Genomic DNA, 23,293 nt, shown 5'->3' on the forward strand with positions numbered 1-23,293 from the left:
GAGGCCCTCCAGAGACTCTGGAGGGCTTCCAGGGACCAGCGGAGGCCGCGGGGAAGCCTTCGCTGGCCGGCGCTGGTCCCGGAAGGCCTTCCAGAGGCTCTGGAAGGCCTTCCGGGACCAGCGCCGGGTGCCCCGCGGCTTCCCCGCGGCCTCCGCTGGTCCCTGGAGGCCCTCCAGAGACTCTGGAGGGCTTCCAGGGACCAGCGGAGGCCGCGGGGAAGCCTTCGCTGGCCGGCGCTGGTCCCGGAAGGCCTTCCAGAGCCTCTGGAAGGCCTTCCGGGACCAGCGCCGGGTGCCCCGCGGCTTCCCCGCGGCCTCCGCTGGTCCCTGGAGGCCCTCCAGAGACTCTGGAGGGCTTCCAGGGACCAGCGGAGGCCGCGGGGAAGCCTTCGCTGGCCGGCGCTGGTCCCTGAAGGCCTTCCAGAGGCTCTGGAAGGCCTTCCGGGACCAGCGCCGGGTGCCCCGCGGCCTCTCCGCGGCCTCCGCTGGTCGCTGGAGGCCCTCCAGAGTCTCTGGAGGGCTTCCAGCGACCAGCGGAGGCCACGGAGAGGCCTCCACCACTGCCGCCGGGCCCCGCGCGCGGGCGGGGAAGGCGGGGAGTGAGGGAGGGAGCGTCCCTGCGCGTGCACAGGGGCCCTGCGCAGGCGCAGGGACGCTCCCTCCCTCACTCCCCGCCTTCCCCGCCCGCGCCCGCGGCCCACCGGCTCCGGGGCTGCCTAAACCGGGACCTTTAATGGTCCCGGTATAGGCAGCCCGGGATCCGGGATTGGGTGGCCAGATCCGGGAATGTCCCGGGAGACCGGGACGGTCTGGCCACCCTACCACAGACCCTTCTCCAGAAGCACTCTGGGAACACCTAAAAACTACCGTCCTACAGATCTCTGAAGAAGTCCTCGGGTTCTCCACAAGGAAGAACAAGGACTGGTTTGATGAGAACAATCAAGAGATCCAAGAATTACTGACGAAAAAGAGATCTGCCTACCAAGCACATCTTGCTCAGCCCTCCTGTCCTGGGAAAAAAGCAACCTTTCGCGCTGCATGTAGCAACCTCCAGCGCAAGCTTCGAAACATTCAGAACGAGTGGTGGACCAAGCTTGCAGAGAGAACCCAGCTGTGTGCAGACACTGGTGATTTAAGGGGGTTCTACAAAGCCCTGAAGGCAGTATATGGCCCATCATGTCAGGCTCAGAGTCCCTTGCGTAGTGCAGACGGCCAAGTGCTCCTCACAGACAAGGCATCCACACTGAACCGGTGGTCGGAGTATTTTCAGGTTCTCTTCAGTGCCAACCGCGTAGTTCAAGATTCAGCAATCCACCTCACCCCACTTCAACCAGTGAAAACAGAGTTGGATGAGATCCCCACCCTAGAAGAGACTGTTAAAGCCATCAAGCAACTGAAAAGTGGCAAGGCAGCGGGAGTTGATAGAATTCCACCAGAGATCTGGAAGCATGGGGGCACAGTACTACATAGCTCACTTCACAAAGTACTTGTCACCTGTTGGGAACAAGGCAAATTACCACAGGACTTTTGCGATGCAATCATCATCACCCTACACAAGAACAACATGGAAAAGTCAGACTGCTCCAACTACCGGGGGATAACCCTGCTCTCCATCGCAGGCAAAATCCTTGCCAGAATACTCCTGAACAGACTGGTGCCCACCATCGCAGAAGAACTCCTCCCAGAGAGCCAGTGCGGCTTCAGAGCTAACAGGAGCACCACCGACATGGTATTTGTTCTCAGGCAGCTCCAAGAGAAATGCAGGGAACAGAACAAGGGTCTATATGTGACTTTTGTCGACCTTACCAAAGCTTTCGATACCGTTAGCGGGAAAGGCCTGTGGCAAATCTTGGAACGTTTAGGATGTCCCCCAAGGTTCCTCAGCACGATCATCCAGCTACATGAAGACCAGTGAGGCCAAGTCAGACACTGCAACGACCTCTTGGAGCCCTTCCCAATAGGCACAGGTGTAAAGCAAGGCTGCGTTCTCGCGCCAACTCTCTTTACGATCTTCTTTAGCATGATGCTTCAAAGAGCCGCAATAGATCTAGATGATGATGATGCTGTCTACATCCGCTATCGCACCGATGGCAGCCTGTTCAGCCTGAGGCGACTAAAGGCCCACTCCAAGACAATGGAAAAACTGATCTGAGAGCTACTGTTTGCTGATGATGCTGCACTCGTCTCCCACTTGGTATCAGCTCTGCAGCATATGACGTCCTGCTTTGCAGAGACTGCCAAGCTATTCGGCCTAGAAGTTAGTCTGAAGAAGACACAAGTTCTCCACCAGCCTGCACCCCAGGAAGATTATCACCCTCCCTGCATCACTGTGGGCGAATCAGTTCTGAAGACAGTTCAGCAGTTCAGCTACCTGGGGTGCATCATCTCCTCAGATGCCAAGATCGACAAGGAGATTGACAACAGGCTGGCAAAGGCAAACCGTGCCTTTGGCCGACTGCACAAAAGAGTGTGGAGCAACAAACATCTGAAAAAAGGCACAAAGATCAATGTTTACAAAGCGGTTGTGATGACAACCCTCATCTACGGCTCCGAATCGTGGGTTTTATACCGTCATCACCTGCGACTACTTGAGCGCTTTCATCAGCGCTGCCTTCGCACCATCCTCAACATCCACTGGAGTGGTCATTTCCGTTGCAAGGGTTGCAAAGCGTGCAAGTACTCTCTACAAATAAAAGAGTATGTGGATCCTAGATCCCAAACAACTATTAAATTGACAGGTTTCACTAATTGTGACTCTAAAGGGGTCATCTATGCCCTGGTCTGTGGAGATTGCTCTAAAATGTACATAGGATGTTCCCGTAGGGCGATTAAGACACGTGTTTTGGAACACATCTCAAGGGTTCGCCATCAAGTTCCTGGTGTTCCTCTCCTTCAACATTTTACTGAGACTGATCATAACTTAGAAGCCTTAAAATTCTTTGTGATTCAGAAAACTGGTGATATTTGTGAAAGTAGAGGTGGTGATTTACAAAGGACCATGTTACAAAAAGAGGCACGGTGGATACATCGTTTAAACACTATTGAACCCTCTGGCCTTAATCAGCACAATGATTTCTCATGTTATATATAATGTATTTTGTTTCTTGGGTATGTTGGTAGATTGGTAGATTGTGGTGAGGTCTCCTTTAAATGGTTGAGTAACAACAGCTGTGTCCGTCCCTTTTTAAAAAAGCCGTGGGCTCTGGTAGCCCAAGCCGCAAATTAAGATACCAAAATGGGCATTTGAGAAAGAACTTGGCTGGAGTTTTCAGGTTGTTTTACCAACTGTTTCTGTATGTTTTTGTTAGGTTTGGTTTAGGGTGGTTTTTATCGGTCACTTTTGTTGTTTACAGTTGACTTACGAGGAAGCTGCAGGAGCAGCGGAACGCAATCAAATCCGGGGTTTGCGTGAAGGCTAGAATTTGTCCTTCAGAAGTCAACAAACAATGGAGGGACTCCTGTGGAACATTATTTTTGAGTCTTTGTACTCATTTTGGAAAACTCAGTGACTGTGTGGGGTCCTCCTTGGAATATTGTTTTGAGACTGTTGTTTTCTATTTATACTGTATGAATGTATGCCCACTGTTGTAGGCTGTTCATTTCATTATAATAGAACTTTATATACACCAGTTAAGAGTGTTTGTTTGTGCACAATATTTTGTATTTTTGGTTGTAACTTGAGGCAGGGTTCCAGTAGTAGCAGCTGAAGGAAGGGCCTAATAAATGAGTCAGCATATTTTGAAGTAGAGCAGCTGCCAGGGCCCAGTGTGGGTGGTACACCGTGCTGGCATTCCTGATGGCAATGGCAACAGCACTCCCAACTTCATACACTGGCCAGTGCTGTTGAGGAAGGAGTGTGTAGGTGGTGCAGGCAAGTGAACATTGGCAGGAGTGCTTGCAAGCTGGAGAAGAACACACAAACAGATAAGTGCATGCAGGTGTAGGGGTGGAAAGAGAGGCCTCTGGGAATGTATGAAAAAGTTGCAGACCGCCCACTTTCCACCCCCATTTTGGCTCAGCTTGAGTTTCAGAGAGATTTTTCTGAAAATGAAGTTACTTCAGAAGAAGAGGCAGGTTTGGAAGTGACATCACAGTAAGAGGTGGAGTTTTGTTCAGTGTGCCCCAGAAGTGACATCACTTGGCCCTTGACCTGGAAGTGACACCACAGGAAATGACATAATTCCTGTCTCCTGGCTCCACCCCAAAGTCTCCTGGCCCCACCCCTGAATTTTAGTGGGTCAGGAAGGAGAAGTGTTAAAATAAGCAGGGGCGGGGGGAGTTTGGGAAACCCTGTTGTAGAAAATCACCAGGTGATTATAGGCTAGTCACATAGTTTCAGTCTAACCTGCTTTTTATGGTTGTTGTGAGGACAGAAAGGAGCAGAGAATGATACAAGTTCCTTTGGTCCCCACTGGGGAGAAAGCCAGGGCAAAAATGTAAATAAATAAGACATGCAGCTGATGATGAGAGCAGATAAAAGATTGGTAAGTGAATGACTGAGGTTAGAATAAGGCAGGGAAAGGAATATGAAATAGAGGGGGAGGAAGAAATGAGAGGCATCCTACAAATCTTTGCCTGTTTCCCACTTGGAAATGAATCAATACAGAAGTCACCCATATTCATTTCTTCTCCCAAGGAAGGAGGGTTTTCCCTCTTCTCCTTTTCCCTATGGGGCTGAAAGCAGATAGTTTGTTTTGGGGAACACAATAAGTGCTTGAAGGGGGAGGGGTGTTAAAATGCAGCCTCCTGTCTTGGGATCGGGGCTCCTTGCGTCTCTTCCCCCCCCCCCGTCCCCCGAGATATATTGTTAAAAACTCCTAGACATGGGCCTATTTCTGCCTGACTTTGAGGTCCGGCGTTTTCTCTCCACAGACTCCTGTGTAAAAAAAAAAAGAGAGAGAGAGCGCGTAATCTAACCATGCCTAGTCTCCCTCCCCCCCACCCCCCCGCAACTGAGTTATAGACTAGGAGGGGGAGACAGGATGGCGGCCAGGTGAGGAAAGGACTGGGGAACAGTTTCTCAGGGTGCGTTCACACTACACTAAATAATGCATTTTGCAGCTGGATTTTTACTGTATAAGAATAGCAAAAATCCAGTTGCAAAACGCATTATTTAGTGTAGTGTGAACCTCCTTTTCCCGAGACTGGTGGCTGACCCAGCCTGGGGTTCCCCCCACCCCTTCTCCCGGGAGCGCAGCCCTGTGCGGGGTGACTCCCAAGCAGCCCCCATTGCGCTGCATTGTAGGGCAGCCGGGATGAATGAAGCCCAGTCCCGCGGGGGGCGGGTCCTCCGGAGAGCTTTCTTCGGGGCTTTTTTGCAGCCGTGAGAGGGTTAAAAGAGCCGAGTTGTTGGCTAGAGAGGCCGACAAAGGGAGGGGTGGAAGTTGGAAAGAGGAGGGGGGGGGCTTCAGGTATGCAAAAGGCCGGGAAGGTTCCCTCCCCAGTAAGTCCTTTCGGTGACCGGAGACAAAATTCGGCTCTTGCCACGTGCTTGGGGGAAAGGGAGGGAGGGGGGCGTTTAAATCCTCTTTAAAGGTGAAGTTCTATTCTGTCGGGGTTTCCCTTTGTTAGCCCCGGGGGGTCCTGCGGCGCCTCCCTTGAAAGGCTTGCAAGGCGGCTCTTTTCCAGGCAGTCTTTGGGGGATCGGGACCCGCCAGGGAGCAGGTGGGGGTGAGGATGGGGGGACCCCCCCCCCCAGGCCAGCAGCATCCCTGCATCTGACCCTGTTGGAGGGTGGATAGCATTTATCTGAGATAGACTGCTGTTCCTTCTATATTTTTAAAGTTTCTGGTAGTCTTTCTGCTGTTTTATCGAAGAAATCCTCTTTGATCATTAATTCTTGTTCCGTTTGCAGAAAGGCAGGGGAGGGGGGTGACCTCTTCAGGCACACCAGCTTGGTCTGGTAGTTAAGGAGCAGTGGACTCTGTTAAGCCATTACTGGGCTCATTATTGTCGTGGGCTCCAATTTACTTTGAGATGTACTCCTAAACCAGGGGTACCGAACGTTGGCTCGCCAGACGTTTTTTGCTTCCAACTCCCATCAGCCCCAGCCATTGGCCATGCTGGCTGGGGCTGATGGGAATTGTAAGCAAAAACATCTGGGGAGCCAACGTTCCCTACTCCTGCACTAAACAGACTGAGCCCCAGAAATCAGAAGCCAAGCTCATAACACCCCCAACAGATTTTTTAAAAAAGTAAATACTGGTGCTTTTGTTGCCTGGAGGACCAAAAAGGCATATCTTTAAAAGCTTGATAAGTAATATACCACAGTGACATTAATCCTCATCCACAAACTACAAGGACACACTTTCTGATCCACTGGGGTAATTCTTAGGTGATTCTTCACCAGGGTCAGTGATGTAACTCCCGTTTTCTTTTATTCCTGCCTTTTTGCTATCTATCACCCTCATCACAGCCAAGTGACTAAGAGTGCCTTTCCAGAGTAAGAGACAACCTAAAAGAAAGGGGAAGGAGATGGAAGAGAAGGACTCAGAATGCCCTGGAACTGGCAAAACATTAAGGAAAGGTCCCCATCCTCTCCAAGCAGGGAGTGGCGCTAAATTCTGCGAAAGAGCTGTGCCAGAGATCTTGGTTCAGGACACTGTGACCGCAGATGTACGCAGCCGATGCTTCCGGAAGTTCTGTTATCATGAGGCTGATGGGCCCCGAGAGGTCTGCAGCCGGCTCTATGGACTTTGTAAGGACTGGCTGGAGCCAGAGAAGCGCACCAAGAAGCAGATCATGGACCTGGTGATCCTGGAGCAGTTCCTGGCCATCCTGCCCCAGGAAGTGCAGGGCTGGGTGAGAGGATGCGGGCCAGAGACCAGTTCCCAGGCAGTGGCCCTGGTCGAAGGTTTCCTCCTGAGTCAGGCAGAGGAGAAGAGGCAGGCACAGCAGGTGAGGGTCTTTCAATCACTCTGTTCAAGCAATGACCTTTTCCTGATAAGCAATGACCTTATCCTGCCAGCTATTTCTGTGTTTTTGTGTTAGCTACAATCACCTTTCTTCTGACTTCTTGCACCCTTACAAACGTCCTCTTGTTAACATCCTTGCTCAGGTCTTGCAGACTGAGGGCTGTGGCTTCCTTGATTGAGTCAATCCATCACGTGTTTGGTCTTCCTCTTTTCCTGTTGCCTTCCACTATTGTCTTTCCCAGTGACTCCTGCCTTCTCATAATATCACCAAAATATGATAGTAATGGGGAATGCTAAGTCATGAATTAACTTGATCTTGGTCACCAGCAACACATCCTTACACTTAAGAATCTTTTCTAGCTCCTTCCTGGCTGCCCGTCTCAGTCTCCTGATTTCTTGGTTGCGGTCTCCCTTTTGGTTGCGATTCCTTTACGACAACCCATTGTTTCCCCTCAAGCGTGAAGGTAACAAACAGCATTTTGTTCTTTTAGTTGAGCTGGGGTGTGCATTGCATAGGTTGAAGCCAAGGAACAGAAAATCTTGACCAAGTTTGATTTCATCATAACGTTAAATTTCTGTAGCTTTCCACTAGTCATTTTATCTTCTGGATGTTCAGCTGTAATCTTTTTGACACTTTCTGCTTTAGCCTTCATTAGTAATTATCACAAGTCTTCATTAGTCATTATCACAAGTCTTCACTATTTTCTGTCAGTAATGTGGTGTCATCTGAATATGTCAGATTGTCACTCTTCCTTTCTACTGTTTTCACTCCACCTTCATCTAAATGTAATCCAGCTTTCCTTATCATGTTCTGCATATAGATTGAAGAGACAGGGAGATAAAACACATCCTTGTCCGGCAAACTTTCCATTCTGTTTAATTGATAATATTCATTTCCCCCCCAAGATTTTGGAAATGTACTTTGTACTTATATTTAGCAATATCTGATATACGAAGAAAGTTATGTATATTTTAGAATCTACTCTTTTAATAAAGTTTGATTGAATTAAAAAAAAAACCCCAATGGCCTCTTGCCCAGAGTACAAGTTGTGCTTAAAAAAAATCAGATGTTGTGGCACACCCATTACTTTAAACACCATCCATACCTTTTCTTGATCCCTGCTGTCAAAAGCCTTGATGTAATCTATGAATCACAAGCTGCTTATCTTCTGAAATTATCTCTATGCTCGATTAAACAGTATAAATTTGCAGTATGAACTCAAGTGCCTCTTCCATTTGTGAATCCACCAGAAACATCTTGCATTTCTCTTTCATTATATGACACCAGTCCTCGCTGTAAAATGTTGAGCATCACTTGACTTGCATGAGGAATTAATGCAATAGTTGCGACAGTCTTTGATGTCACCATTTTTCAGAATGGTAGCGTGAGTGTTTCAAGCCTGTGGGTCATTGTCTTGTTTCCCTCTTTCATCGCAGACTCTTCTTAAGAGTTTGATAGACTCCTTTTCTTTGGCTCTGCTGTTATCCCATCTACTTCTGGTGATTTGCTTCTCCCAATTGTTTTCAGGGCAGCTTTACTTTCTAAAACTCTACCTTTTTCAAAAAATTCTACTTGAAAGAAATCTTATCATCTCTTTTTTATAATGCTTCAGTGTATTGCTCCTTTCTATTCTTGGATATTGTTACCACTAGATAATTCACCAGGCTTTGAAGAAAACCCAGCCCTGGTTTTTCCCCTGTGGTTATAGCAGCTCTGATGGTGAAATCAGGGATGAGGAGTCCGGGAGAGGGTCAGGATGCCTCTCTTCCCCCACCCCCCATTCCATTCCTTCTCTAACCCCTCACCCTTGCTGTTGTTTCAGATGTGGGGAGGATCTGTGAAGGTGGAAGAAAAGTTCTCTGAGGCAAAAGGAGCTCCATCAGAGGAAGGTCAGAGGGCACAGGCCCAGGAGCATGCCCGAGACACCCTGTCAATTGGTAAGGGGGCATTCTGCCCAGAGGGGATTGGGACACTTGTTGGGAACAGGGTTCAGGTCAGGAGGAAAAGGGAAATATTTCTGCAGACTACGTAGAATGGAGTTTTGGGAAATAGTGCCATACAGCAGGATTTGAAGAATTGGGGGGGGGGCCCTGAATTTTTTCAGGGGGCACATAGTGGCCCCAACCTCCATGGCCTTCTCTCCCACCACCACTGAGGAGGAAAGCTGCCAGCTCACTGCCATACAGCCTCCCACCTCCCCTTAGTTGCTCCAAGGTGATCCCTTTCCATCCCTCTTCCAGCAGCCCTGATGGGGAGCCACTCAGAGGTTTAGATACGTGCTGCACGGTCTCCTGCCCTTACCAGTAAGAACATAAGAGAAGCCATGTTGGATCAGGCCAATGGCCCATCCAGTCCAACACTCTGTGTCACACAGTGGCCAAAAATTTATTTATATATATATATACACACACACACACATATATATACACACTGTGGCTAATAGCCACTGATGGACCTCTGCTCCATATTTTTATCTAACCCCCTCTTGAAGCTGGCTATGCTTGTAGCTGCTACCACCTCCTATGGCAGTGAATTCCACATGTTAATCACCCTTTGGGTGAAGAAGTACTTCCTTTTATCCGTTTTAACCCGATTGCTCAGCAATTTCATTGAATGCTCACTTCTTCTATTGTGAGAAAGGGAGAAAAGGACTTCTTTCTCTACTTTCTCCATCCCATGCATAATCTTGTAAACCTCTATCATGTCACCCTGCAGTCGACGTTTCTGCAAGCTAAAGTAGCATGATCTAGCTAGGCAAACCCAGCGGGACAAGGAGGTGTGTGTGGAGGGGGTGGAAAGCACCACCAAGTCGCAGCTGAATTCTGGGGCTACAAGACCTCCGATTCAGATTTCTTCCCATCAGAGGGCGAGCCGAGGCTGCCCAAGCGCAGCTCCTTCCTTTACTCGGGTGGCCAGCCAGGCCAGAAAACCCCTGCAGGAGAACATCACTGATCCCCAGCCCCAGGCTGCAGCTGAGACCTTTGCTTGTGTGGTCGAGCCTAGCCTATCCTGCCCTGTCTGGCAGAGAAAGCCTGCAATGGAGCCATCCGCTCCCTACCCCCGCTTGAGAGCCAGAACGGCCTCTTCTTGCAGGTGCCCTCTTGCCCGGCGTCAGTCCAAGCAGAAACCCCCGGCGCGCCCTGGCCCTTCTGCAGGCAGGGAGGGAGGGACTTTTCATCCTCCTGCCTTCCCCCAGCACCCCTGCTCTGCAGCTGGACCCACTCCACTCATCCTTCCTGGCACCTCAGACAGGGGAGGGAACTGGCTTTCCCAAACCGGGAAGCTGGAGGACTTGGTTGGGGTTACCTAAAGCAGGGCAGGGCAGAGCAGCGGCAGGGTCAGGAAGTTGCTGCTGGGAGGGAGCAGCGGCCTGGAGATCTTCATCTTTTACAACTGATCTCCGGGGGGGGGGGGGGGCAACCGCCCTGCTCAGCTCCTGCGCTGCAATGGCGGGGACAGAGTGGCAAAGGGAAAGCTCTGGCATGCCTTGTGGTTGGCTTCTCTCGCCTTTGCTGGGCCGATCCCTGGAGCAGTAGCAGAAGCAGCCCACAGCCTCCTCCACAGGCAATTTAAAGGCCCCGCAGACCAGCTGTTTGGCGGGCCCTTTAAATAGGGCAGGGAGGGTGGTGGCTCTTCCTGCTGCCTCTCCGGCGCAATTTTAATGACGGAGGAATGGAGAAGGATGCAGCTGAGGACCTGGGGGCTGGTTAGGGGCCCCAAGTCAGGGGGCACAGCCCCCCACCTAGCAGTCGGGAGGGGGCTGTTCCCCCACAGGCCTTCTCGTAGCTGCGGGCCTGGTGCCATAGGATGTCATGATGACCATTCCACTTTAAGGGGAAGTATACAGATTCGTAGAGAGCAATTCCATTCTTATTTATATAAACAGAAATATGCACATCTCGCCTTCCTTCCATTGGAAAGACTCAAGGTGGCTCAAAAAAGAAAAGGAAGACAAATCTGGGTGCAGCCATTAGCCAGGGTGAATCAATGGAGCCTCCATGTTCCCCTGACCTGCATGGCCTAGACTATCCAGTGTCATCAGATCTCAGAAGCTAAGAATGGTCAGCCCTGATTATTTTTTTGGCTTGGGAGACCTCCAAAGAAATCCAGGGTCTCTGTGCAGAGGCACACTGCCTCTGAATGTCTCTTGCCTTGAAGAACTGAGTAACACACACACCCTGTTCTGGTGCAGTGAAGCTCAGAAAACACATTGCAAGAGCCAGTTTGGTGTAGTGGTGTAGTGCATGGACTCTTATCTGGGAGAACCAGGTTTGATTCCCCACTCCTCCACTTGCAGCTGCTGGAATGGCCTTGAGTCAGCCATGGCTCTTGTAGGAGTTGTTCTTGAAAGGGCAGCGGCTGTAAGAGATCTCTCAGCTCCACCTTCCTCACAGGGTCTGTTGTGAGTGTGGGAAGGTAAAGGAGATTGTGACCACTCTGGGATTCAGAGTATAGGGTGGGATATAAATCCAATTTTTAACAAAAAGTTATTTGGGCTTTCTGTCCCAACTTAAAGTCTTTTCAGGGGCATCAGGATGGCAACACTCAGAAAGAGGACACTGAACTATGAAGGCAGAGCATGAGGTGGACATGGTGTCATTTTCAGGTCTCACCCAGCCATACACCTGGATGTGAAGTCAGAACATCAGCAGATGCTCTGGAAACATATCAGCAGTACCCTAGAATTGAAGCTGATGCACTAAAATCACATGGTTTAGGACTGGATGTGATGGCTATGTGTCATGTCACATGATTTCCGGTCACCTGTTTTTCTCCTGCCAGTCTTGACTCCAGGATGGGTAAGAAGCCCCAGCAGGTGGAAGAATGTTATTCTTGGGCTTTTGGTCTCATCTAGCAGGGATGCTGAAACCATTTGAGCTCCAGGACTCACAGGGCACATTTCAGGTCTCACAGAAGTTTGCAGTGTGTTGGCAGTGTTTATAACCCCTAAGGTTTGTAGGTACATGGGGCTTCTGTTCCATCTCTCCCAAAGTTTACAAAAAGTTATTACTGATTTTCTTGAGCATCCCACCCCTGGGAACTGGGATGCATAAGCAAGATTGAGACAAGGAAACAAAATAGGAATTTGAGGCTAAAATTCTTCCTTCCCGTTTTGTTTCCCTTGCAGGCAGTGAAGAGATGTTGTCAAGCCATTTTCTATGCAGAGAAGTGAAAATGCCTCCTCGACCTCTTGTCCAGGTAGGGAGGGATGAACATTGGATAATCAGGGCCCTCCCTCCTTTCTCAGGGAAGCTTTTGCTCCTGCTGTCTGAGGAAGAGAGGCTGTGAACAGCACTGCCTTTGCACATATTGAGCTCTACATCTTGCACCCTCACAAGCTGCCCCCATTGAGAGTGTAGTGTCTGTGTGCCATGATCTGTGATGAGGGAATCTGCGTTTTCTTTCAGTCTCCATTTTCCTTTGAGGAGGTGGCCGTGTATTTCACTGTGGCAGAGTGGGGCCTGCTGGATCTGGAGCAGAAAGCTCTCTGCAGGGAAGTCATGCTGGAGAACTATGGGAGTGTGGCTTTTCTGGGTAAGGATCTTTAATAAGGGCCAAAGGTGTGAACCACTGTCTTTGAAATGATGCATGAACCAACAGCAATATATCTTTGTGAGGCCAGTGCAAATAATTGGCCTCCACTGGGTGCCTTGAGAAGTTAGGGTAATCATGAAAGTGGTGTTCAGCGTGTCCCAGTAGAGAGATACAAGTCATCCCACTGATCCAGGGGCAGCTGAGGCCAGTGTTGCGGCCATTATCCAAGCCAGAGAGGGTTTCGTGGCCCGAGGACAAGGCAGGACGTGGGGCCCTCGGAAAGAGTCTGGAAGGAGCCAGATCCTATTTCCTCAGTTGTCATCCTTTACAACATCTTCCTCAGATGGGATTACAGCCATTCACTCTGACTGGAAAGGATCTCTCCCCCTTAGAGTGTTTGGTTTTGTGGGCTTTAATCTAGACCAGAGTTTCCCAAACTTTTTTTCCCCATGGCCCAGTTATTTTTACACTTCTCCTTTGTGGCACACTTAAATTTGGGGGTGGAGCTGAGACACAGGAAATGATGTACAAACAAGCCTAAAATTTGCAATATTTTGTTTAGGAAAGGTTTCAAAATAGTGGGATTTTGCGATGCAATTTTAAAAATAAAATATGAAAAAAAGCACAAGGCTCACACAGCAGAAAACTACAAATACAAAATGTTCTCAGCCTGGGAAAACATGAAATGGCAGGGCATTTCAAGCTTCATACCCCAGCCCCCTCCCTCGCTGTACTCAGATTAGCAATGGCAAGGAAGGGAGGAAGGAAGGAGAGAGACAGGGGAAAAGACTGACAGAAAGAGAGAGAGAGAAAGAAAGAGAAAGGAAGAAAGACAGGGAAAAGACTGACTGACAGAAAGAGAGAGAGAGACAAAGCAAGACGGGGAAAGAAAGAGAGAGAGAGAAAAGACTGACAGAAACAAAGAATGAATGAATGAAAAGGGGGGGAGTGTTGGAAACAGAGAAAAGAAGATGTAGAAGATATTGGATTTATATCCCGCCCTCCACTCCAAAGAGTTTCAGAGTGGCTCACAATCTCCTTTACCTTCCTCCCCCACAACAGACACCCTGTGAGGTGGGTGGGGCTGGAGAGGGCTCTCACAGCAGCTGCCCTTTCAAGGACAACCTCTGCCAGAGCTATGGCTGACCCAAGGCCATTCCAGCAGGTGCAAGTGGAGGAGCGGGGAATCAAACCCGGTTCTCCCAGATAAGAGTCTGCACACTTAACCACTACACCAAACTGGAGAAAGGAAAAGGGAGAGAAGGAGTGAAAGAAAGGAGGGAAAAATTAAGAATGAAAGAGAAAAGAAAGGAAAAGAAAAACAGAAAGAAACTCACCTTTAAAACTGCTGACTCCCACTGCGCAGTTTGGCCTGCTGATCCCCGCAGCCAGGGGGGAAGCCGAGAGGCCACCACGCAAGCGCAGCTGGGGCTCCTGATCTCCGCCGGCCAGCGGGACATGGATGAGAGGCCCCATGACCCGGCATTGAGGCCTGCGTGGCCCACTACCGGGTCGCAACTCTGCCAATGGGAAACACCAATCTAGACCATGGTTCTGTTCTTCCTGAAGAAATTTTCCTCTTTTTGGGATGTCTTTCCTTCCCCCATATAAGAATGTTCTCTCTCCCTCTCATTCTTTCTGCCAAAGAAGCCATGAATGCAAGAGACACTATGGTGGAGACAGACAAAGGCTTTGCATCTGAAGAGTGGCTACAGAGGTTCTCCGGAAGATTGGAAGAAACTATTTCCTTCCCAAATGAACTGGCAGCAAGTATGTATCCTTTACAGTTATGTCAAGGGAATGGGCAAGGAATACCCCTGGGACCTTTCCTCTTCACTCTTAAGAAACTCTTGGTTTGGTAGAATTACTAAGTATGCTGAGTAAGGAGAGAGAGAGGCCTTCTGGGGCCTGGAATATGGAGGCTCAGAAGCTCCTTCTGGGCTGAACTCCCTTGTGGCTATTGAGTGGCCACAGTATTCATAAATACTGGATATTCCAGGGAAGGGGGTTACCTAAAAGGAGCCCTGCTAGATGAGGCCAAAGGCACATCAGCCCTTTCCTTCATTCTTCACATGGATGCCTTCAGGCCTTCTTATTATTTGGAAATGTGGCTGAGTGCTTCCTTTGGAGCTGTTCTACCTTGCAGGGGTGTTCCACAGCAAGTTGTCCCACAGGTTAACACTGCAACCTGGGGGAACTGGCTTAAGCCAAAACACACAACAAATTCTGTTTGTCATGAAGTGGTGGATTGATCCTCACTGCAAGAGCATGGAAGTGTGTGCTGTTGAAAAGATTCAATAGCCCAGTAACCACAGAGACAAGTACTCTGTTGAAGTACAGTTAGTTGAGCCACAAGAGGATAGAGAAAACGCTGCAGCAACCTCCCATCTCCAGAAGAGGCAAGCAACCGACTTCTTCCCAAAGGCTAATTTCCTTCCATCCCCTTGAGGCAGGAAAGCATCTACTACAGAATAACACACAGACCCAGAAAAGCCAGGGATACCTATCCACTCAGCACTCCCCGATGCCTGGGTTTCTCTAAATCTGGCCGGCACCATCTCCCCCATCCCCAGGGAAGAGGGTTGACAACAATGACACCCCTGTGCTGCTCTAAGGGTCTGCCAAACTAGCTCCCCCTTGTTTACATTACATCACCCTGGTCAGGCTGAACACCTATTGTATAGCTGCATGTTTCCTGCATGCTACAGCTGTTTGGGGAAGATGGAACAGGACAGGCCTTAGCTGGAATTTTGGACACTGCGTATTCCTCTGGGATGAGCTTCCAGAGGCTCTTACTCTACTGTAACAAGTAAATGACCTTGAGGCCCCATAAGCCAGTCTTCTGGCCATCTCTTGCTGACAATAAGATACACTCCTTTCTAGAGAAGACAGGCTGACTCGGTGCTTCTAGGAAAGGCAGAAATGCCTGGATGATGGGGTTGTGGCCATCCACTCTGTCTGTAAACTGGAAAGATCCATCCCCCTTAGAGTGGTTAGCTTTGTGGGCTTTGATCTAGATCATGCTTCTGTCCTTCCAGAAGAAATTTCCCTCTTTCTTGGATTTCTTTCCTTCCCTTTATAAAATTGAACTATCTCCTTTCTCTCTCTCTCTCCCCTGCCTCCCTCTCCCCCTCCCCCCAAAGAATCCAGGAATGTAAAAGATCCTACATTGGAGACAGACAAAGGGCTTCCATTTGAAGAATGGCGGCAGAGTTTCTCCGGAAGACTGGAAGAGACTATCTCCTTCCCAAATGCACTAACAGCAAGTGGGTATCCTTTAGAGTTATGTCAAGGGAAATGACAAGGAATACCCATGGGACCTTTCCTCTTCACTTCTGAGCAACTCTTGGTTTCGTAGAATTACTAAATATGCTGAGTAAGGAGGGAGAGAGGCCAGTTTGGTGTAGTGGCTAAGTGTGCGGACTCTTATCTGGGAGAGCTGGGCTTGATTCCCTACTCCTTCACTTGCAACTGCTGGAATGGCCTTGGGTAAGCCATAACTCTAGCAGAGGTTGTCCTTGAAAGGACAGCTGCTGTGAGAGCTCTCTCAGTCCCACCCACCTCACCGGGTGTCTGTTGTGGGGGACGAAAGGTAAGGGAGATTGTGAGCCACTCTGAGATTCAGAGTGAAGGGCAGGATATAAATCCAATATCGTCTTCTTCATTCTTCGCGTGAATGCCTTCAGGCCTTCCTGTTAGCTGGAGATGGTCTTAGTGCTTTCTTTGAGGAGTCCTTTTTAAAGCGGTTCCTTATTCTCCACATGATCACGAGTGGAACGCTAAGAAATTAAAGACTTCACCCATGTCTTCATTAAGTCCTATATGATGAGGCCATCATTCTTTGCGGGGGAAATTTCAGGAATGTTCAGTGTTCCTTAGTTCTGTTTTTGTTTAACTTCACTAAAAATGCATATTTACACGCTTGGTGTGAAAGTTTTATTGCTTCCGGTGGTTATCTTATATTGCTTAAGGTGTAGAGAATGGCTCAGAAATAGCAAGGAAATGCTTTGGACCTTGAGAAATGTGGCCCTACACTGCAGGACTGGCTTTCTCATTGGGCATTACCTGCTCCCATAACAAATGGCGCCTCTTCCAAAAACCATGGGGGTCTCCCTCTGAACTGTGGGGTACACTTGATTAGATCCTGATTAGATCCATGGAGAACATGTATTTGGAGGAGGCTGAAAACCAGCTCCTCCTGGCTGTCTTCACAACTAGAAGTAAGATCTCAGTACAGTTGCAGGACTAGATATCATGAAAATTTATTCTATTTAATTGTCAAGAGCAGAGTCAAAAGAACTGCATGGCAAGGCAAATGGGAGCAGTGGGGAAATCATTCTTCCCATCTTCCCCGTTAAAATACTTTTGGGGAGAGGAGGGATGGGTGGAATGTAAAAACAGCTCTGTGGGAAAGCCTGGCAGGAATAAAGTGTGACCAGCGGTTCAGTTTGGTAGGAAAGAAGCTCTTATAAAAGAAATGCAGACCCAGGAGTGAGGAGTGCCTGACTGGTGGCTTGACTTCTTGCACGGGTGCTGATGGAAACTCTTTCCTTATTCCAGCAGCAGATGTAGAGACAGCTGGGGAATTCCAGGGGTTCTCTTTGGGAAAAGTCAAGATTGAAGATGCCGAAGAAAACGATGCAGATGGACCCCAGAGGCAGGAGGAAAGCCACACAGGTAAGAGGAGGGATAAGCCCATTCCTTGCCAAGAGGGGTCCTCCCTGAAACCCCTCTCTATGAAGAAAGGTCAGCCAACCAAAGAGGAACAAAGGCCTCTGTGTGAACCAGAGAATCCACTGCAGGGAAAAGGGGAATGAAAAGTGGCTTTTGCAAAGACCTTCAGTCAGAGAATGAACATCATTTTGCAAATGCTGATTCCCTTTGGAGAGTGATTATGTAATTGCTTGGAGTACAGAAACAGCTTCCATCATAAAACAGCCGTTACTTCACATCATAAGAACATAAGAGAAGCTATGTTGGATCAGGCCAATGGCCCATCCAGTCCAACACTCTGTGTCACACAGTGGCCAAAAAACCCAAGTGCCATCAGGAGGTCCATCAGTGGGATCAGGACACTAAAAGCCCTCCCACTGTCCCCCTTCCCCAAGCACCAAGAATACAGAGCATCACTGCTCCAGGCAGAGAGTTCCATCGATACACTTTATTTATTTATTTACGTTATATTTATATCCCGCCCATTCTATGCAGACTCAAAGTGGCTAACAACATAAAATACACAATAAGCAATATTAAAACAGTAAAACAATAAAACAATCAAATAAAATAGTGTCTAATAGCTGACGGACCTCTGCTCCATATGATTATTCATTCCCCTCTTGAAGCTATCTATGCTTGTAGCTGCCACCACCTCTTGCAGCAGTGAATTCCATGTGTTAATTACCTTTAGGTTGAAGAAGTACTTTTTAAATCCATTCTATTTTATCCATTCTAAAAGGTTAATTACTTTGATGCCCCATAAGCTAGTCCTCTAGCTATCTGTTGCTGACAATATAAAACTCTTCTCTTAGAAATTAAGGCTGGTTTGGTGCTTCTAGGAAAGGCAAAAATGCCTGGATGATTCATAAAAATTGCTTAGGCCCAGCTAAGGTGTATGGCTCAGAAATAGCAAGGAAATGGTTTGGACCTTGAGAAAGGTGGCCCTACACCGCAGGGCTGGTTTTCTCATTGGTCATCACTTGCTCCCATAACAAATGGCACCTCTTCCAAAAACCATGGGGGTCCTCCTCTGAACTGTGGGATTCATTTGGTTAGATCCTGATTAGATCTATGGAAAACATGTATTTTGGGGAGGCTGAAAACCAGCTCCTCCTGGCTGTCATCACAACTAGAAGTAAAATCTCAGTGTGGTTGCAGGACTAGATATCATGATAATTTATTCTATTTAATTGACAAGAGCAGAGAGTCAAAAGAGCTGCACAGCAATGCAAATGGGAGCAGTGGGGGAATCATTCCTTCCCACCTTCCCTCATAAAATAATTTTGGGGAGAGGAGGGATGGGTGGAATGTAAAAACAGCTCTACGGGAAGGCTTGGCAGGGATAAGGTGTGGCCAGCAACTCAGTTTGATAGAATAGAAGATCTTATAAAAGAAATGCAGACCCAAGATTGAGGAGTGTCTGACTGGTGGCTTGGCTTCTTGCATGTGTGCTGACTGAAATGCTTTCCTTATTCCAGCAGCAGATGTAGAGGAGACAGCTGGGGAATTCCAGAAGTTCTCTTTGGAAATAGTCAAGATTGAAGATGCCGAAGAAAACTTTGGAGATGGAGATGGACTGCAGAGGCAGGAAGAAAATCACACAGGTAAGAGGAGGGATAAGACAAAGAGGGGTCCTCCCTAAAACTCCAGTCCCTGAAGAAACAGCAGTCAAAAAAAGAAGGAACAAAGGCCTCTGTGTGAACGAGAGAATCCACTTAGGGAAAAGGGAAATGAAAATGTGGCATTTACAAAGACCTTCAGTCAGAATGAATGTCATTTTGCAAATGCTGCTTTCCTTTGGAGAGCGATTATATAATTGCTTGGAGTACAGAAACAGCTTCCATCATAAAATATCCCTTGCTTCACATCATAAGAACATAAGAGAAGCCATGTTGGATCAGGCCAGTGGCCCCTCCAGCCCAACACTCTGTGTCACACAGTGGCCAAAAAAACCAGGCAAGGCAAATGGGAGCAGTGAGGGAATCATTCCTTCCCACCTTCCCCTTTAAAATACTTTTGGGGAGAGGAGGGATGGGCGGAATGTAAAAACATGTCTGCAGGAGGACCTGGCAGGAATAAGGTGTGACCAGCAGCTCAGTTTGGTAGGAAAGAAGCTCTTATAAAAGAAATGCAGACCCAAGGGTGAGGAGTGCCTGACTGGTGCTCCTTGGCTTCTTGCATGGGCGCTGATTGAAACTCTTTCCTTATTCCAGCAGCAGATGTAGAGGAGACAGCTGGGGAATTCCAGGGGTTCTCTTTGGAAATAGTCAAGATTGAAGATGCTGAAGAAAACTTTGGAGATGGACCCCAGAAGCAGGAGGAAAGCCACACAGGTAGGAGGAGGGATAAGACAGAGGGGTCCTCCCTGAATCCCCAGTCCATGAAGAGCCAGTTTGGTGTAGTGGTTAAGTGTGCGGATTCTTATCTGGGAGAACCGGGTTTGATTCCCCACTCCTCCACTTGCACCTGCTAGAATGGCCTTGGGTCAGCCATAGCTCTGGCAGAGGTTGTCCTTGAAAGGGCAGCTGCTGTGAGAGCCCTCTCCAGCCTCACCCACCTCACAGGGTGTTTGTTGTGGGGGAGGAAGGTAAAGGAGATTGTGAACCGCTCTGAGACTCTTCGGAGTGGAGGGCGGGATATAAATCCAATATCATCATCGTCATCGTCATCGTCTTCGTCTTCGTCTTCTTCTTCATCTTCTTCTTCTTCTTCTTCTTCTTCTTCTTCTTCTTCTTCATCATCTTCATCTTCTTCTTCTTCTTCAAACAGCAGTAAAAAAAAAAAAGAAGGAACAGAGGCCTCTGTGTGAACCAGAGAATCCACTCAGAAAAAAGAGAAACATCATTTTGCAGACTCTGATTCCCTTTGGAGAGCGATTATATAATTGCTTGGGAGTACAGAAACAGCTTCCATCATAAAATAGCCCTTATTTCACATCTTAGAAGTCACATAGGTGGGAAGCCATAAAATTATAAAAGTTTCATCCAAGTCCCTCTGATGCAGAAAGCTTACTGTACTTTCAAAGTGGATATTATTGTACACTTCAATGTACAACAGGAGGAAGGCACTGATATATTTGAAGTGGGGATGAAACTTCAGTAATAAATTAGACTTCCTTGTGTCAATTCTAACAGGAGATCGAGAGCCAGTTTTGTGTAGTGGTTAAGTGAGCAGACTCTTATCTGGGAGAACTGGGTTTGATTCCCCACTCCTCCACTTGCAGCTGGAATGGCCTTGGGTTAGTCATAGCTTTAGTAGGAGTTGTCCTTGAAAGGGCAGCTGCTGTAAGAGCTCTCTAAGCCCCACGCCCCTCACAGGGTGTCTGTTGTGGGGAGGGGTGGTAAAAGAGATTGTGACCACTCTGAGACTCAGAGTATAGGGTGGGATATAAAGCCAGTATCATCATCTTCTCTTTATTCCAGCAGGAGATGATCAGAGGAATGAGGAGGATGAGAAACTGCATCATATATTGCCAGATGAAGTCATGAATGAAGATATGAGAAGAAATGTCAGGATTCCTTGCCAAGTGGGGGGTATCCAAGAAGTAATTCACATGTTGGAGGAAACATACAAGTGCTTCGAGTGTGGAATGAACTTCCCAGATCAAACCCAATATAATATACATGTTTCAAACCACAATATAATGAGGGCATGCAAATGCTTTCAGTGTGGAATGTACTTCATATACGAATCACAACTCCTTGCGCACCAAAGGATCCACATAGCAGAGAAACCTTTTGAATGTTCAGAATGCGGGGAGAGATTCTGTCATGGTAGCACTCTTCAACAGCATCAAATAACCCACACAGGGGAGAAGCCTTTTGAATGCTCAGAGTGTGGGAAAAGATTTAACCACAGTGGCGGTCTTCAAAGTCATTTAAGAACCCACACAGGGGAGAAGCCGTTTGAATGTACAGTGTGTGGGAAGAGATTCAACCACAGTGGCAGTCTTCAACAGCATCAAAGAACCCACACAGGGGAGAAGCCTTTTGAATGCTCAGTGTGTGGGAAGAGATTCAGTATCAGTAGCAGTCTTCAAAGTCATTTAAGAACTCACACAGGGGAGAAGCCTTTTGAATGCTTAGAGTGTGCAAAGAGATTCAGTCACAGTAGCCATCTTCAGCGTCATATAAGAACCCACACAGGGGAGAAGCCTTTTGAATGCTCTGAGTGTGCGAAGAAATTTAGTCACAGTAGCCATCTTCAAAGTCATCTAAGGACCCACACAGGGGAGAGACCTTTTGAATGCTCAGACTGTGGGAAGAAATTCATTGAAAGTAGCAGTCTTCAAAGACATCGAAGAACCCACACTGGGGAGAAGCCTTTTGAGTGCTCAAAGTGTGGGAAGAGATACAGTGAAAGTAACAGTCTTCAGAATCATCTACGAACCCACACAGGGGAGAAGCCTTTTGAATGCTCAGACTGTGGGAAGAGATTCAACCTCAGTGGCAGTCTTCAAAAGCATCAAAGAACCCATACAGGTGAGAAGCCTTTTGAATGTACAGAGTGTGGGAAGAGATTCAGTGACAGTAGCACTCTTCAAAGACATCGAAGAACCCACACAGGGGAAAAGCCTTTTGAATGCTCAGAGTGTGGGAAAAGATTCAGCCGCAGTTGCTATCTTCAACATCATCAAAGAACACACACAGAGCAGAAGCCTTTTGAATGCTCAGGTATGCAAAGCAGCTGGTTCGAAGCAACTATGGACTCTGTAGGAATATGATGTACTGTCCTGAGAGCACACATTCATGATGAAGCCTCTGGGAAATGGCTTGGTATTGCTAGGTATCCCTCACAGCAACATTGCGTGTGGGGACATCAGAGTTTTTTGGCTTCGAACTTCCACACAACATATGGAAAAGAATGGATGTTCCATGAAATATATTAAGCTGGTGTGTGGATTCTGACCTCCTTATTGACTTTACACAGGGGTTTTTTTTGTAGCAGGAACTCCTTTGCAGATTAGGCCACACACCCTGAGATACCCAATCCTTCAAGAGCTTACAGGGCTGTTCTTCCAGGGCCTACTGTAAGCTCCAGGAGGATTGGCTACATCAGGGGTGTGGGGCCTAATATGCAAAGGAGTTCTTGCTACAAAAAAAGCCTTGACTACATGTTTTTTTCGAGTCTGCATTGTTTTTGCATACAGTGAATATTCTGTAGAGTCTGAATTGTAACCCATTATGCATACTTGATTGTCTTTATACAAAATTTTCATTCACTGTGTCATTGAATTTTTGTATCTTATTACAAAATATATTTACAGCTTATTTGGCCATGAGTAATAGTTAAGCAGCAACCATGTTCCCTCTAAGCTGCAGAATCTTGTGAGCAAAAATTGTATTTTGTGAGCTACTGGCATTAAAGTTGTGAGCTGCTGCATAAATTAGTGTGCTCTGGGGTCATCCTTCCTGAGCTAAAACAAAAATGTGTGAGCTGGAAGCTAAAAATCTGTGAGCTAGTTCACGCTAACTCAGCTTAGAGGGAACGCTGGCAGCAACCAATACAGCAGCCTACATAAGATGATCCCACAGCTGGGGATGCTGAAACATTGTTGCAGAATGTGCTAGCAGAACTGTGGCTGAAAGCAGTCTTTAATAAGCTGCTAGAAGAAACTAAAAAGGGCTTTCAGGAATCTTACTCTGACTCAGCTCTGAATAAATCCTTAGATGGCTTCCAGCTTTAATGAAATGCAAGAGTCAGAGAGCTCCTATGTAAGTGAGCAGAATAATGACCAAACTGCTCCAAGAGTAGCTAAATTGTAAAGACGAACATCAAAATGATGTGACCAAAGAAAGTAATGAACTCTGTCCAGTTCCAGAAAAGACTCACACCCTTGCAGATAAACCAATATCCAAATCTCCAGAACATAATAACATAAGAGAAGCCATGTTGGATCAAGCCAATGGCCCATCCAGTCCAACACTCTGTGTCACATAAGAACATAAGAGAAGCCATGTTGGATCAAGCCAATGGCCCATCCAGTCCAACACTCTGTGTCACATAATAACATAAGAGAGGCCATGTTGGATCAGTCCAAAGGCCCATCCAGTCCAACACTCTGTGTCACATAAGAACATAAGTGAAGCCATGTTGGATCAAGCCAATGGCCCATCCAGTCCAACAC

At 47.8% G+C, this 23,293-nt stretch overlaps 1 protein-coding gene across 4 annotated transcripts; it reads left to right on the forward strand.

Annotated features, from left to right (window-relative positions):
• The first annotated feature begins 4,209 nt into the window (after positions 1 to 4,209).
• Positions 4,210 to 22,392, forward strand: LOC132566025 (oocyte zinc finger protein XlCOF6-like). 4 transcript variants are annotated; one of them, XM_060230675.1, is made up of 11 exons: positions 4,210 to 4,310; positions 6,416 to 6,897; positions 8,738 to 8,852; positions 12,044 to 12,114; positions 12,324 to 12,450; positions 14,098 to 14,220; positions 15,594 to 15,716; positions 17,011 to 17,127; positions 18,645 to 18,770; positions 19,380 to 19,499; positions 20,589 to 22,392. In XM_060230675.1, exons 2-11 carry the CDS (start codon positions 6,475 to 6,477, stop codon positions 21,887 to 21,889), a joined length of 2,646 nt encoding a protein of 881 aa, XP_060086658.1. In that variant the 5' UTR covers positions 4,210 to 4,310; positions 6,416 to 6,474; the 3' UTR covers positions 21,890 to 22,392. The 4 variants fall into 4 exon arrangements, with proteins under 4 accessions (XP_060086658.1, XP_060086659.1, XP_060086660.1 ...); XM_060230676.1 differs by lacking the exons at positions 15,594 to 15,716; positions 17,011 to 17,127 and having other exon boundaries at positions 4,210 to 4,484; XM_060230677.1 differs by lacking the exons at positions 15,594 to 15,716; positions 17,011 to 17,127 and having other exon boundaries at positions 4,250 to 4,484; positions 14,101 to 14,220.
• Positions 22,393 to 23,293: the final 901 nt, after the last annotated feature.

Source organism: Heteronotia binoei, chromosome 2, assembly GCF_032191835.1.
Source record: "Heteronotia binoei isolate CCM8104 ecotype False Entrance Well chromosome 2, APGP_CSIRO_Hbin_v1, whole genome shotgun sequence".
NCBI classification, from domain to species: domain Eukaryota; kingdom Metazoa; phylum Chordata; class Lepidosauria; order Squamata; family Gekkonidae; genus Heteronotia; species Heteronotia binoei.

Coding starts and splice junctions, on each gene's coding strand:
- LOC132566025 (XM_060230675.1), top strand. CDS start 6,475: ATGGAAGAGAAGGACTCAGAATGCCCTGGAACTGGCAAAACATTAAGG. Junction 15,717..17,010: donor CCCAAATGCACTAACAGCAA/GTGGGTATCCTT, acceptor TCCTTATTCCAG/CAGCAGATGTAGAGACAGCT. Junction 18,771..19,379: donor GCAGGAAGAAAATCACACAG/GTAAGAGGAGGG, acceptor TCCTTATTCCAG/CAGCAGATGTAGAGGAGACA.